Source organism: Arachis duranensis, chromosome 9 (genome assembly GCF_000817695.3).
Source record: "Arachis duranensis cultivar V14167 chromosome 9, aradu.V14167.gnm2.J7QH, whole genome shotgun sequence".
In the NCBI taxonomy this organism is placed as follows: domain Eukaryota; kingdom Viridiplantae; phylum Streptophyta; class Magnoliopsida; order Fabales; family Fabaceae; genus Arachis; species Arachis duranensis.
This window is the reverse complement of record NC_029780.3, coordinates 15,875,563-15,892,487: the sequence shown is the minus strand read 5'-3', so window position 1 is coordinate 15,892,487 and position 16,925 is coordinate 15,875,563. Positions and strand designations below refer to the sequence as shown.

Sequence of the window (16,925 nt, the reverse complement as noted above, 5' to 3'; positions counted from 1 at the left end):
CCTCTCTGAAGCAAAGAAAATTAGTACCAAACCAAAACCCTTCCGTAGCTTCCCTTGCACTCAAAGTTCGCCGGCCATCCGTCTATCTAGCTTCCCTCGTGCTCCAAGTCTTCAACCCCTGTTCGCTGTCACCGATCGTAGCTGCTTCTTTGAGCTCGGCGTCTGTCGTCTTTGTCTGTTCAGCCGCGCTTCAGCCACCGTTTGTTTGCCGCACTCAACATGTTTGATGAAATGCTTTAACCATATTTCTGGTTGGTTTTATAATTTCTAGCTTTTAGAAACTTAGTAAGTTGATTGCATGTGAACTTAGAATAATTGGATCTTAGTAATTAGGAAATTTTAGCTGCACAAATAGCATTTTTGCAGAAAACATATTAGCATGATGATTCCACTTGCATTAGTTTCTTCTGGTAAATTTTAACTGTTATTGTGAACTTGTTAATTTGCTAATTGTTCTTGTGTTGTTGTTCTTCAGTTATTTTTATTTTTTTTTTGTTTTTGTTTTTGTTGTGATTTTCTGTTCTTGAACTTGTTAAATTGATAATTTGCTAAATTGTTGGGATGCTGTTGTTTTAATTTGCTGAATTGTTAGGTTGCTGCGATTTAATTTGTTGGATTTTCTATTTAGGTCTTGTTCTTGTTTATTTGCTAAATTATTGTTATGTATTTATTGTTGTCTTTAAGATTATTGCTGGATATTGGTGATCATTGATTTATTATACGCTTCATGTTTTCATTGTTTTCTTCTTCTGAAAAAAAAATTTAGTTTTCATTGTTTTGATGAGTGTTTGTGTTGTTTCAAAAATCAATTTTTTGTGATCAGTGCTCAAACTTTGAATGTTGTTCTGCTGGTTTTGCTGTGTTTATTTTCTTTCAGAAATCAATTTTTTGTGATCAATGTTCAAACTCTGAATGTTGTTCTGCTGTTTTTGTTTTGTTTCAGAGATCAATTTTTTGTGATCAATGCTCAAATTCTGAACCTTGTTCTGCTGATTTTGTTGTTTCAGAAATCAGTTTTGTGATCAATGCTCATACTCTGAATATTGTTTTGTTTTGTTTTAAGGCTGTGTTTGGAAGAGGTGATTGATTTCTGAATGTTGTTTTGTTTTTGTATTAAGGCCGTGTGTTGTGTTCAATTTTCATTTTGTAAGAAATTCTGAGGTATATAAGAATTAAGGAGGATTATTTCAATGGTATTACTCTGGTGATTCTGGTCTACTACAAGCTTGAACATAGAATTGAAGAGAGAAACCCTTTACTATTTCATCATTGACCTATTTTTGGCATTGCATATCATTGTAGTTTGTTTATTCATAGAACTAGTTGTTTATGATCCTCTTTTGAAGTAAAAAAATGCAGGAGAAGAGTGTTTAGAACCAGTTGCTTTATTCATTGAATTTCTATTGAATCATGTGTTCATTATAAATGGTTTTTCCGGTTGAACCAATGAACCAGTAATTAGAGTAGTTTGATGACCAGTCCGATTTTCATAACCTTGATTATATGAAACTGAAAAACTCTGAATTTTATTAACTTAAAAATCATTGAAATTTAATAATTTAATTGTATATTTAATTAAAGTAGTTTAACCACGGTATGACTTACCTTGTTCCTTCCTCTATTTCATGACTACTCATTCGTCTCTCCTGCAGTAGGAGCAGCAGCAGCATCAACCACGCAACAATGGCTACCAATGATTCAAACCGGGTCGGATTAGTAATATCCACCACCGAATCAATTAGGGTTTTCCTCTCTGGAGCCTCTCAAGACCCTAATCTCTCCCACCACCTCCGACACACATCCGCTGATCTTCTCTCCCAATCTGAGCTTTCCTACGAGCCTCTCCGCTCTGTCTGGATGGCCTCTGATCCATCCACCCGACCCGAATTGACCCAACTCTTCTCCGGCACGCGATTCGTCTTCTCTAGCCCGAAGCCCAGGCAGAAGGTCAAAAGTCAAAACTCTAGTTCCCATTTTTCAATTTAATTTCTCAATTTAAATTTCGATTATTACGGCTGTCCTAATTTTTGTTTCTCAAATCTTCCAGCTTCAAAATTTGTACTTGATCTTGTTTAACCCTAAAAATTGTTACTTAGATAGGAAGAACAATTGGAATTTCGAAAATTAGATGGTGCATTACTGTATTTGTCTCCAATTCATGGTGAAATTTCATCATATGAGTGATTATTGTGTTGTTCCTTCGGTTTGTGAAGAGTGAAGAATTGAAGTCAAGGCTGAAAAAGTTGCAAGACTTGGCTGAAAGGAAAGCTTATCAAGAGCTAGTGAAGGACATTGCACCAAAGAAGGAAGTTGAGGAACCATTCTCTTCTTACAAGGACCAGTTAGGGTTCGGTAATTACCTTTCCAATTAAGTCTTATCTCTTGGACTATAGTTTGTAATATCATAGTCTAGTCTAGTGTTTTATGTAGCTATAGATCCTTCTTTGTTTGTTAGTTTTGTTATTTGTGAAATGAGAAAGCATTACTTTTGCTTTCATGATTTGCTTCCCATGTTACTAAAATGAAACATGGATCAATTCAACTGCTTAAGTTGTGCCTTTTGAAGTTGTGGAAGCTTTGGTTTTTTAACTTACTCGCATGAATGTCTTTGGTGGGATACTTGGATTTGGTAGTATGATTTACCTTAAAATCCTATTTTGGCTGTAATTGGAGGTGAAAAGGAGCTTGGGGTACTGAATTGCCTTTTTTTTCATTGGATTACGTACAAGATAATTATTTGTAATCTAATAGCTGAAAACTTTCGGAAGGATAAAACTTTAGACAAATGCTTAATGACAATTTCACAAGTTCAAATACTTTTCCATTATAAGATGACAATAACTTTTCCCTGTCGATTCAACTCTCTTTTGTGATTGGGAGTTCTGATATTATTTAAAAATTAGTCCCTTGAATATTCTATTTGTTATACTATGAAATAAGGAAATAAAATTTAGATGACCGAAATCTATAGTTTTCTGCCTTTTCTTTTAAGCATGTTATTTGGCAAATATTCATCTATACATGTTGTATTACTAACCATTTATTTTTTATTATTGAACATTTTTTCAGGATTACATGTGGTTGTTACCATGTTTACCGGCTATCTTGTTGGTTATGCTGCATTTAGAGCATTGTTTAATCACAGTCCTGCCATGGTACCCTCTAAAATCTGTTTTTCATTATTATCCATTTATCCTCAGTAAGTTTAGTTTTAGTCGTTAGCCAAGTGGAATCTCCTCTTGACTATCCTTTTTCTTTCTTCCTCTATTGTCTATGTTACAGAATGCTGCTGGAGGAATTCTTGGGTTAGTGGTGGCCATGCTTGTTGAGACTTTCCTTTTCATTATTAGAAGTTCCAATCTGGATGCCAGTAAAACAAGGTCCAGTCAAACACCGAAATCAGCCTTTTCCGCATCCAGTCTCAAGAAAAACCAGTAGTGTTGATCAGGTTAGTTGTTTCCAACTTTACATTGATATGAAAATTCACCAACAAAATTATATAGCTTAGTCCATTGAGATTATACTGTTATAAACAGAACATGAAAGTGGCTGTTACTCGATGAATCATGGCATGCCTTCTTGGTTTTTGTCCTGCCAAGGCTTAAAATATAGTTTATGAAAGTGGCATTTGCCTTGCATTCGACGAAGGATATTCTGTCCTATCTGGTGAACACATTGCTCCAGTACCATATCATCCAAGCACCTCTTAAGAAATCATCTTCACTTTTTAGACCGATCGAGGATTTCATGGGATGTAGCTACTAAGGATTACGCATAGGATTTTTTCTTTTCTAGTTTTCCTATCTATTGATACTGGATTGTAATTAGAGAGTTACATGAAATGCATCCTTATTTTGTCATCATTAGTTTTGATAATCAACCCTTGCACATAGCCATGTTTCTCGTACTGATTCCTGTTGTGTTTTTACTTTTTAGTTAAGAAAGCTGCGCCAATGTGCAAATACTGCTATTGGTTTTTGAATATCCAATACATGTTGCCTCTTTTGATCAATGGCTATAGCATACGCATCTAATCGTTTCCTTACACTTCTTGCCAATACCCTTGGACACATCAGAAGATCAAAAACCAAGTTAATATGAAACAATCTCTAGGGTGGATTGGCTTTTGTTTCTATTTTTTGTTTTCATTTTCCGTTTTCAGGATTTTGTAAAGTTAAAAGAGAAAATAGGATTGTTTTTACTTCTTGTTTTTATCTTTTATCTTGACAATTTTAAAAATAAAAAAAGAAAATGAAAACACAAATTAAATGTACCTAATATTGTGAAAAGAGGTCTATTACCTCAATGTAGCTCCAACCATCACTTTGAGGAGGTTTTCAACTCTAATGTTGTCACAAGCACAGTTGTGCTACGACTGCAAGACTCCAACTAGAGATATTCAATTTTGACATGTGACAATCAAAAGAACTATACAAACCAATACAAATGCTATGAAATAACAAATGAGATATGGATTGTAGCAGGAGGAAAATAACGCGCTACAATAGCCTCCCATAGTCCAGAAAGAAAGCTGGAAAAGTGGAGTGGCCGTTGTCTAGCGGGACTAGACAAAGACAACAAGCTGGCAACCCCATGAGAGGAACAAGGCTTGGAAAAGAATCAAATGAATGGTGGCGCTGGGGTTCATGAACAAGAGATGGGGATATTAAGGTTACCTATATAGGGGTTCACCACATGAGGGGCTCTAAATTGGTGATAGTCTCTGACCATATTGTCGTCGCCTCTGGCTCGCCAGCCACCACTGCCTAGCATTGCTGTCTCTAGCTCGTCAACCTCCAGGACCGGAGCACCACCACACCGGTTCTGCTTCTGCAATGCCCTTTTTAGAGGGGCTCCTGTGGCTTTTTGATTCATTTATCTATTTTCAATTGTCTAAGGTTATTATGGTTGCTTTTGGGTGAATTTTATACTTTGTTGTTTGAGGAATGGAGAATGAAGACCTGAGTGGAAGTGAGAAAGAGAAAATCAATTGGATTGAAACAAGGAGACAGAACATTCGGAGAAGGTAAGAATGTAACTGTTGTTGATAGCTTTAAGAGATGAAAGAAAGAAGGGCAAAGAAAAAAAAGCTTAAGAGAAAAAGTTATGGACATTGATAGAGATTCTGAGGGCGACATGGACTTTATATATGACAGTATAGAAGGTAACGAAAGAAATGAATCTCTCAAAACATAGAGAGCTGGATTTTAGCTAAATTTGTACTATTGTAAAGAAGAAGCAATAGTGGAGTATCTTTTTTAGAAAGAAATGGAAGAAGGAAATAGGGATGTCAACGGGGCAGGGCGGGGGCGGGGGACGCCTCCCTGCTCTCCATCCTCGTCCCCATTCCCCGCCGTGAGGGAATATTGCTTTCTATCCCCATTTTCCACGGGGTCCCATTCCCTGCGGGGACCCTATTTTCCATTTATCTGATAGTTCTAACTAATTATTAATTTTCATATGATTAGAGCTGCAAGTATTCATCATATACAAAAACAGCAAGATTTTATACAAAAAATTTAAATGACAGGATGGTGACTTCTTTCGAAATGACGCAATAGGGGGATGCAACGACGAGTCAAAGGACAAAGCAGTGGACGAGGTGGGAGATGCGGCAACAGAGAGAAGAATGAACACGACGGCAGATTTACGAAAATGAACGCCGCAAATAGAAAGCACAACGCGGTGAGGGTGATGGCACAGTGAGGTGTGACGATGAGAAGGGAGAGTGGCGAGGGGGTGGCTGCATAGAGGTTGGATAGAGTATGAACAACGTTAGGGATTTCTGAATTGAAGAAATGTTATGTAAATGAAGATTAGGAGTTTTGGGTTTATATGAGAAATGACTAAAAAATATATATGAGAAATAAACTATTAAAGATAATTTAGTAAATTTATAAATTTCGGAAAATAGCGGGAACGGAGCGGAGATCCCCGCTTGGGTCCCGCGCTTGCCTCAGGAGAACTTTATCTCCCATCTTCATCTCCTTTGGAAAAATTTTCCACAGTCGGATCCCCATTCGAGACATTTTCCGCAGGAATTTCCGCGTTTCAGGATGTTTTGCCATCTCTAGAAGGAAACAAGAGGAGATTAGTATTAATATAAGAGCAAGAAGAAGAAAGAAGGTATCTCAATCCAGCACAAAATAAATCATAACGTGATTCTGGTAATTTTTGGTGGTTTTGTTTCATAGATAGTAAGAATGCTATGTATCGTTTTTAGAGGTCGAGAATATTTATCAACTATTGAAAAAAATACGCGGGACTCCAAATACAACATAAAAAATTAAATATGTCAAGTTGTCAATGATAATAATTTCCTAAAAGAAAAAAAGAAAAAAGAAAATGATGATGGATTCAGTTTTAAAATTAATTTGAGTGTGAATTTGTGGTGACAAATACTAACTATAAAATTTTATTAATTAAATCTTATAAATAAGTTGCAGCTCTCATAAGCTCTTAAAAAAAAGTAATATCTTAAATCAGTATTTGAAAAATTTTAGACTAGATACTTTAGTCTCTAAATATTTAAAATATACAAATCGATTTCTAAGGTTAGATAAAATAATGGTTTGATGGTCCCAATAATATTAAAAACTTATTGTATGAGTATTATAGTTTATTTTCAAATTTTAAATTTTTTTAATATATATTGATATTCATGTAATTCATCAAATTGGTGATAGTACATTTTATGCTACATCTTTAGTTCTTTTGGTCAAGACGATGAAAATGGAAATAAACGTGAAAATGATCATAGTGAAGCAAATCTCCAGCTATTTTTGCGGATTTAATTTTGACGATGGATCAAGTTCTTCTAAAATGAAAATTTGATAAAATAACAAAATAAAGATCTAATTAGTTTTAAATTAAGATAATAAAATTCACATCACTCTTAACTCTCATTTTATCATTTTAATAATATCTTTACTCTAATTTTTTTCCTTTCAATAATTGATGATAAATTTTTATATTGACTTTCGATATTTGGCTATTCACTATATAAGTCTTTTATTGTGTATTTACACGAGACTTTAGTTGATACTTCATTTTTAATTAATGTATTTTTAGAATTTTATTTTAAATATATATTTATAATTTTATATATTATTTTATTATAATTCAATCATTCAGTTAAATCATAATTAAATCAGGGCCATAAATCAGTTGCACTTTTGCATCATTAATCACAACAATTCGATGAACAATTCACTTCTCACTTTCTCAGAACCCCACAAACATAAGGTCTTGAGTCAGAAAAATTTAAAAGTTGATGTTTGAAAGAAAAGGAACATTTAAAAGAGGGTTAGTCGTGGCCAGATACAAAGGTGCTACTGGCATCATGTGATTTTGAAAGAGATATGAGTGGCAATGGCCTTCTGTGTTGGATGAATTATCTGACAAATTATTGTCACATTATCCATTTCAATATATAGTCATTCATTATTCTTTATTCTAACTAATAATGCAATGGAAGGATTGGTTGTTTTTTTATTCTAAGTTTCTGGGACGTGGAGAACGAATCGAATTTAATTGTTAATTATTAAATAAATAAAATAGAGATGGATTTTATTGAGATCTTGAGTCTGATGAGTCACCTGTGATTCCGTTAACATCGTTACATGCATGCAAGCTAGTCTATCTAATTAATTCGCTAATTAAGTTATGAGTAATTATTCAAATCAATCTCTAAAGATTTTAAAAGTAGACATTTTAGTCTTTAAAAAAAATTAATATACAGATCAATTTTTAATTTTTTTTTTGTCGGATATAACAATTTATAATCTATTTTCTGACGTGACCCACTAACAAAGAACAAAACAGTTATTGGTATTGAGGATAAAACAGTCTCTAATAACTTTCTTCTTTCTCTTCTTTTCCGTTGCCATCACCTTCTTTTCAGTTCAGAAATCATTCAAACCAAAAGTACACAATGATGTCGTCGTCGTCTTCGAATACGGTGTTGTTTCAGTTAACGACTATAACAGAGAAATCCAAAACAAAAGGTGATTGCAGTGGGAAGAGAGGGATGAAGGACAATCCAATTTGAGGAAGAAAGTGGAAATAAAGGAGAAGAGGAAGTGCAAAACGGTGATGTTTTGGCATGGGTTGAAGCCGATAGTGAATTGTATAGACCATGGTTCTAAAAATCGGACCGGACCGGCCGGTTCAACCGGAAAAACCGGGAACCGGGTACCTAGCCGGTCTGGGTAACCTCCAAAACCGAATGGCAAAGAATCCGGGAAAAAACCGGTCGAACTGGCGGTTAACCGGCGAACAGGAAGAATCGTCCGGTTTTTTTGCGGTTCAATGGTTTGGAAATTCAGAAGCCAAACGACGTCGTTTTGGCTATTTTAAAAAAAAAAAAGTGGGAACGCGTTAACCACTAACCTTAACCAACCTAACCCTAATCAATCAGCCACCCACCAAACCCCCGAAGCTCCCAGCCTCCTCCCCTTTCTTCCCCCTCATCCACCAAGGCCACCATTGCCACCGCCCACCAAGCTCCAGATTCCAGAAACCACCAAGCCACCCACAGCCATCCACAGCAGCAGCGACCACCACCGCGTTCTGCTTCTCACTGAGCCCGCCTCCTCGTCGCCGAGCCCGCCTCCTCATTCGCCACCCACAGCCATCCACAGCAGCCGCGACCACCACCGCGTTGAGCCCGCCTCCTCGTCGCCGAACCTCGACGAGCTCGCCGAGCCCGCCTCTCATTCGCCGGTGAGACTGATTTTCTTGTCTTCTTGATTTTGAACATGCTTCCTTCTAGCTCGCCTGTTCTATTTGAAAAAAAACTAACAGAGCCCGCCTCTCCTCCATCGCCTTCGCGGAGCTCCTCTCCTCCATCGTAGTCGCCCAGCTCGCCACCTCCACCTTCGCACCTCTCCTCCATCGCCGTCGCCCAGCTCGCCTCCTCCACCGTCGTCGTCCAGCTCTCCACCTCCACCGTCGTCGCCGAGCTCTCCACCTCCACCGTCGTCGCCGGTAATACTTTGCCTTCCACCTCGGTTCATGTATGCGGGCATGTTTCTGTTCATGGTTCTGTTCCTATTTGAGTTCATGTTCCTATTTCTGTTCATGTTTCTGTTCCTCTCTATCACAGAAAACATGCTCTTTGATGTTTATCTGGATTACATGATTTTGAGTTGCTGCTTCATGTTTATCTGGATTACATGATTTTGGTTTCTGTTTGATGAATCTTGAATCTGTTTTTGGCTTTCTATTATGATGCGTTGAAGGCAGCTGGGGATTATTTTTGCTGCTTCAATTTTGCTGCTTCAATTTTGCTGCTTCAATTTGAAGGCAGCTGGGGATTATTTTTGCTGCTTCAATTTTGCTGCTTCATGAATCTGAGTTCAATTTTTGCTGCTTCAATTTATACTGCTTCAATTTTGAGTTGCTGTTTCATGAATTTTGCTGCTTCAATTTTGCTGCTTCATGAATCTGTTTAGAAATAGGGTTTTGTTGCTTCATGAATCTGTTTGCTTCTGCTTCAATTTTTATTCATGATTCATCCATTGTTTGCTTCTATTTTTTTGCCATTTTGTTCTTATTGCTTCTTGCCTTTGGTGTTTGATTTGGATCTGATGCTTTACTGTAACAAATTATGCAGCATTGCAGCTCATTCAAAATCAGGAAATGCAGGAAAATCATAGCTGCCAAAATCAGGAAATGTTGGTGCCAGTAGTTTTCTGCTGCTGCCTTGAACCATTCCAACACTAGAAAGTGACAAAGTAATCAACATAGTTAATAAAAACAAGCTTTGTTTTAGTGCCCATTTTGGTTGTTGAAGTGACACAAAAAAGCCTGAGCTAATTGGGAAGTAGCATTGTGTTAATTAGCATTTTTTGTAGTTATCAATCTTTTTCTTTCTTCTCTCACAATGTCCCTTTGGCACTTAGGTAAGTAGCATTGTGTTAATTAGCATTTTTTGTTAGTTGAGCTAAATTATTCATTATGCTATGTTTAGGTCTTGGTGATGACTTGTGCTTTGAGGTGCATTTATGATTTTCTTATCCATCATCAATTCATATAAGTACATTAAAGGCTCAATTCTTTTTCTCTTTTGATGAGTTGCACTTTTGATTAGTTGAAAACTTGCTAGTAATTGTTTCTTTTGAATATAGAACAAATGTAGAACATTATGGGCTTGTCATTATGTGCGTTTTTTTTAGTTATAAACTTTGATATTTGAAGTTGTTTGTGAACCTCTAATATTAAGTTATGGATAATTTATTATGTGAAATTTTAAATTTTATTAAGTTAGAAATTATTGAATTTATATATTTAAAATTATTTTTAGATTTTTTTAATAATTTTATTTAATATTTAATTAAACCGGTTGAACCCCGGTTGAACTCCGGTCGAACCAGTGAACCATTGAACCAGTGACCTCATCGGTTTATTAACCGGTCCGGTTCTCGCAACCTTGGTATGGACACGGTGTCTTTGTAGCTCGCCACTGGTGGCAGTGTGGGTGACGGTGTTGTATGGTATGAGGCCGTAGGTGTTGTTGTTGCATCCTGGGCAGGGAGGGGCATTTCTGGTGTCGCAGGAGGTGAAGCCGGCGAGGAAGCAATGGGCGGAGCCAAAGCGGGCGGCCAGTAGGTGGAGGAGACGTAGTTTTTGTCGCAGTAGCCACTGGGATGACCAATGCTTTTGGTTTGAATAATTTTTGAGTTGAAGAGACGGTGATGGCGCGAAAAAGAGGAGGAAGAAGAAAGTTACCAGAGACTGTTTTGTCCTCCTTGCCAGAAATTGTTTTGTTCTTCGTCTACACTAAAAAATAAATTGAAAATTATTATGTCAGACAAAAAAAAACATTGAAAATTGATCTATGTATTAATTTTTTTTAGGAATTAAAATATTCGTTTTTAAAATTTTTAAGGATTGATTTAAATAATTACTCTTAAGTTAATTATTTTCGAAGAATAATGGTCTAAAGGACTACCGTGGAAAATAAAACCAACGCCTATGTGAATTCAAATCTCATTTATTAATATCTATGACTAATAAAACAAGAATAAGTAAGGTTTTAAAAACCAAATCGATTATCGAACCGTTTTATTTATTGATTTGTTGGTTTAATTAGTTTGACTGTGGTTCAACTAAAAAAATTGTTTTATAATAAAATAATAAATAAAATATAAATAAATATACTAAAATATAATTCAATATCCAAAAACTACTAGCAATCCAATAATAATATCACAAACTTACAGCAACCCAATAATTTCAACAATCAACATAGATAATTACACAATAAACAAAAATAACAACAAGGTTCTATTTCCAAAGATACAACAACAACAACAACAACAACAACAACAACAACAACAACAAAGTTTTGTCCCACTAGGTGGGGTCGGCTACATGAATCAAACGATGCTATTTTGTTCTGTCATGTATCATGTCTACAGAGAGACCGTTTACATGTAGATCTCGTTTGACTACCTCATCAATGGACTTCTTAGTTCTTCCTCTGCCTTTCGCCCCTTGTCGATCTTCCATCTCATCTACCCTCCTGATTGGGTGTTCTATCGGTCTTCTTCTCACATGTCCAAATCACCTGAGACGCGATTCAACCATCTTTTTCACAATGGGTGTTACTCCAACTCTCTCCCTTATATCTTCGTTCCTGATTTTATCTAATCGCGTATGACCACTCATTCATCTCAACATCTTCATCTCTGCCACACTCAACTTATGTTCGTGCTCCCCTTTGGCCGCCCAACACTCCATACCATAAAAACATAGTCAGTCTTATAGTGATGTGATAGAATTTACCTATAAGTTTTAAAGGCACTTTTTGTCACATATAAAATCAGATGCACTCCGCCATTTTGACCAACCTGCTTGGATCCTATGATTTACATCCTGTTCAATCTCTCTATTATCCTATATGATGCACCCAAGATACTTAAAACTTTTAACTTTTTGTAGGATGTTTTCTCCAATCTTCACCTCTATATTAGGGTTTTCCTTTCTCAAACTGAACTTATATTCCATATATTCTGTCTTGCTACGGCTTATGCGCAGACCATACACTTCTAGAGCTTCTCTCCATAAGTCAAACTTCTTATTTAGGTCTTCCCTTGACTCTCTCATAAGGACGATATCATCGGCAAAAAGCATGCACCATGGCATAGGCTCTTGGATGTGCTCTGTGAGTATCTCCAAGACTAATGTGAAAAGGTATGGACTTAAGGATGATCCCTGGTGTAATCCTATACCAATAGAAAATTCCTCTGTCACACCACCTTGAGTCTTCACACTAATTGTGGCCCCATCATACATGTCTTTAATTGCACGAATATATGCGATCCTTACTCTCCTCTTTTCTAAAACCTTCCATAAGGCCTCCCTTGGCACCCTATCATATGCTTTTTCCAAATCAATAAACACCATATGTAGATCCCTTTTATTATTACGATACCTCTCCATCATCCTTCTTAATAGGTATATCGCTTCAGTGGTAGATCTGCCTGGCATAAATCCAAATTGATTCTCTGTTACTTGTGTCTCTTTTCTCAACCTCCGTTCTATCACCCTTTCCCATAACTTCATGGTATGACTCACGAACTTGATTCCTCTATAGTTTTTGTAACTTTGTATATCCCCCTTATTCTTGTAGATAGGTACTAAGGTGCTTTTTCTCCACTCATCAGGCATATTCTTTGACTTTAAAATCTCATTAAAAAGCTTGGTTAACCAGTTGATGCCTTTTTCTCCAAGGCCCTTCCAAACCTCAATCGGGATATTATCAAGTCCTACTGCCCTGCCATTTTTCATCTGCTTTAGAGCCTCTTTTACCTCGAAGTCTCAAATCATTCGATAGTACTCAAAGTTTTGATCTTCTTTCCTTGTGCATAACCGACCAAGGTTCGGAAGAGTCTTCTGTCCCTCATTAAATAACTCGTAGAAGTAGCTCTTCCACCTTTCATTAATCTTCTCCTCTTGAGCCAACACCTCTCTATCCTTATCCTTTATGTACCTAACATGGACCAAATCTTCCGTTCTTCTTTCACGGCTCTTTGTGATTCTATATATACCTTTTTCTCCTTCTTTCGTGCCCAAAGATTGGTAAAAACCCTCATATACTCTTGTTCTTGCTTCACTTACAGCCACTTTTGTCTCTTTCTTAGCCACCTTATATTTTTCCCAGTTATCTGCGTTGCGGCATAAAGACCACTCTTTAAAATACACCCTTTTTATCTTTATCTTTTCTTGTACACTCGCATTCCACCACCAGGACTACTTATCTCTTGGTCCTATTTCTTTAGATTCACCAAAGCTTTCTTTTGCTGTTCTTCTAGTGACTTTTGCCATCTCCCTCCATATCTCTTCTGCGCTTCCATTCACATCCCATTTTACCTCTTCTCCTACCTGTCTTAGGAAGCTTTTTTGTTCCTCAATTTTTATCCGTCACTACCTCGTCCTTGGGTTCTTCGTATGATGTCTTTTTCTCAACTTTTGCTCAACGCAAAAATCCATGACGAGCACCCTGTGCTGTGTTGTCAAACTCTCTCGTGGGATAATTTTACAATTAATGCAAAATTTTCAGTCGACTCTCCTCAACAAGAAGAAGTCGATTTGAGAGCTTGTCATACCACTCTTATAGGTTATAAGATGTTCGTCTCTCCTTTTAAAATATGTATTTGCGATGAGAAGATCAAAGGTTGAGGAAAAGTCCAAAATAGTTTTACCCTCGGCATTGATCACCCCGAAACCATGGCCTCTGTGAATACTCTCATACCCAGTCACTTCTTTCCCAACATGACCATTTAAATCTCCTCCTAAGAAAATCTTATCTCCCGAAGGTATGTCTTGAACCAAACTCTCTAGATCCTCCCAAAACTTTATCTTGTGTTGTTCATCCGAACCCACTTGCGGTGCATAGGCGCTAATCACATGAAAAACACCTCCCTCCACCACAAGTTTGATAGAGATGATTCGATCTTCCACCCTCTTGACATCCACTACGTCCTTTTTCCACTGCTTATCCACAATAATACCAACCACATTCCTATTCTTCACCTTTCCTATATACCAAAGTTTGAAACTAGAAGTGTCCAACTCCCTAGCCTTCGCACCAACCCATTTTGTTTCTTGTAGGCACATAATGTTAATCTTCCTCCTTGTCAGGGTGTCCACCACCTTCATGGACTTTCCTGTTAGAGTGTCTATGTTCCATGTCCTAAATCTCAACCTTCTATCGCTCCGACCTTTACCTTTTACTTTGTGAACTAGCTTATTTACCCTCGTCCGTTCACGAAAACGCGAGAACCCTTGCTCATTTAACACTACATCTGGGCACCGATGCAGCGGCTCTTGCTCATTTGACACCGTACTCGAGCCATACAACGCGTTGCTTCTGGGCAACGACCTAGCTTTAGTGCAATAATGTCTTTGATTCATATCATGGGGATTCGAATATATTATTATGTTGGTTGTCAAAGACCTAACACAATCCTCCTCCTTTATCCGGGTTTGGGACCGGCTATCTACCGCAAGTGTCACATAGGTGGAGTTAGACAAAATTCAGTTAAACAAAATGCAAGGTTCACAGATTAACTAACAATAGGCATTCAAGATTATCCATAATCCTAAACCATAAGAATGAAAAATCATAGTGCAGTAGTTCACAAATCAACTAACAAAAATTACAGTTAAAAAAATCCTAGAAGAGAGCAAACTGAGCATAGAAGGGGAGAGGGAGCACGACGGAAGGGCTGACGCGGCTCAAGGGTAGGAGCGCGGTGGAACAGAGCTGGCGTCGACAGGACAATGGTTGCGCAATGGAGGCAGTGGCAAGACCAATTGAAGTGGCAACGGTGGCTTCGAAGTTTGAACAGTGGTTGCGCGATGAAGGTAGCTTCTAGAAGTTGCGACAGCATCAGTAGCAGGACGGTGGCTGGATGGAAGCGAGGGAGTGAGAGAGGAGCTCGATGAGAGGAAGGAGAAGGAGAGTGGCTGAGTGAGACTGTGAGAGAGACGAAGGTGTTGCTACTGTGCAGGGACTTATGGTTCCTCTCCTCTAAGCCAAACGACGCTGTTTTGGATTTTTGGGCAAAAATAAAAAAATTGGTCGGGTCCCAGTTCGTTACGTCTGACCGGTTCTTAGCTGGTTCGATGGTCCAACTACGATTTCTAAATCTTTTGGTTATAGTATCTAACTGATTCGCTATTTTCATCAGTTTACAGTTCGACCGATTCAACTGGCCGGTTCAAACTAGTTTCAGAACCTTGAGAATAACAATCAAGTTAGGCAAAGTTTATGGTATAGATAGGAAAAATATCTACATGTGTAGATATGATGTGGATGAAATCTCTATCTTACATCTAGCTTAAAAATGCATGCAAAATATAAGAGTTATAAAAAAACCACACATGTAGTATTTCATATCATACTGTATAGAAATCAGTGAAACTATTATAATTAATGATTTTTTTTTTCTATTTGAGCCAAATATCGAGTTGGGTTGTTCTTTATAATTTTTTTGGGGAATGATTGGTTCCTTAATGTACCTTACTTCCTCAAGGCCAGAAATCATTCAAAGTATTGGTGTATGCTTAAGATTTAAATCAAAGCCCTAAGAATCCCATTTATCAGCTGTGAAAAGAATCATTCGTTATGTGCTCAGTACCCCTAATTATGGTTTATGGTATCTCAAAACTGATTTCTTTCAGTTAGTATGTTATTATGATGCAGATTTCGCTAGGGATACAGTTGATAGAAGAAGCACCAGTGGCATGTGTTGCTTTCTTACCAAAGCACTCAATGTATGGTCAAGCAAGAAGCAAGCAACAATTGCACTGTCCACTGCCTAAGTTGAGTATATTGCAGCCTCTTTGTGTTGCTCTCAATTACTATTGTTGAAAACTCAGTTAGTTGATTACAAATTAAATGCATCTAATATTCCTTTATTTGTGACAATATGAGTGCCATATTCAAAAAAGTCCTATTTTGCACTCAAGAACTAAGCACATTGAAGTTAAATTTCATTCCATAAGAGAACATGTGCAAAATGGAAATTTAGATATTTAGTTTATTAAATCAGAAGATCAACTAGCTCATGTTTTCACTAAACCTTTGATTGAAGAGAGATTCTGCAAGTTGCGAACAGCACTGGGCATTATTGATTCATCTAATGTTCCTTAATCTTGTTAATGTTCTGGTTCAATGTTTTTGTCTCACGGGTCGAGATGAGATTATTCTGGGCATATGATGAGTGGCTTCATTAATTTAATTTGTTGCTAGTGGACTCGTTGGAGGCTTTTCAGATTTGGTGGGCCTAGGGTGTTTGCTTGTCTACTTTCTAATTGGGTCACTTGTGACCAAAAGTGTTGGGCCTACTTTAAACTTGGGATTTAAAACAATTGTTTTCATTTTAACTTGGACTTAATTTTTTTTACAATTAACTTTTTCATCATCTGAAAAACTTGGCTCAATGGGTTACATTCAAACATTTTCAAGTTGAGACCTTTACACTTCTCTAAGTCTATATTAGTGCTCATCTTCATGCACCGTTTTACAGACACCACTCTCCACTCATTCACCTCACTCTTCACTTTCTGCAACTTACCAATGTTCTATAAGAATGGCTCGTAAGAAGAGAACTGTCCGCAGAGGCTATCATAGCGGAGTTTATACTTCCCGTTCAAATCCTTTTACTTCCATCTCCTTAAACTCTCATTCATCTCATTGTCCTTCTCCAACAAACTCTCCTCCTCCATCTCCACCTCCTACCACTGTCCCTGAAGACATGGCTCGCACCAAAACTACTGCTCGCCTTCCAGGAGTTGCTCCAAGGACTACTCCGTCTCATCCCAATTACTCTCAATCGAGTTCCTCTCGTGGGAAGAGACCCATTAACGAAGAAGAAGTTGAGCTCCCTCCGTCTCCTACTCGCATAAGTCGC

The 16,925-nt window shown here is 37.3% G+C and overlaps 1 protein-coding gene across 5 annotated transcripts; it reads left to right on the top strand.

The window, feature by feature from the left end:
- Positions 1-1,529: 1,529 nt before the first annotated feature.
- Positions 1,530-5,708, top strand: LOC107464906 (uncharacterized). 5 transcript variants are annotated; one of them, XM_052254073.1, is made up of 5 exons: positions 1,530-1,947; positions 2,214-2,352; positions 3,070-3,155; positions 3,283-3,448; positions 4,482-4,990. In XM_052254073.1, the coding sequence occupies exons 1-4, from the start codon at positions 1,684-1,686 to the stop codon at positions 3,436-3,438; spliced, it is 645 nt and encodes a 214-aa protein (XP_052110033.1). In that variant the 5' UTR covers positions 1,530-1,683; the 3' UTR covers positions 3,439-3,448; positions 4,482-4,990. The 5 variants fall into 5 exon arrangements, with proteins under 5 accessions (XP_052110033.1, XP_052110031.1, XP_052110032.1 ...); XM_052254071.1 differs by lacking the exon at positions 4,482-4,990 and adding an exon at positions 5,562-5,708 and having other exon boundaries at positions 1,531-1,947; XM_052254072.1 differs by having other exon boundaries at positions 1,531-1,947; positions 4,485-4,990.
- Positions 5,709-16,925: the final 11,217 nt, after the last annotated feature.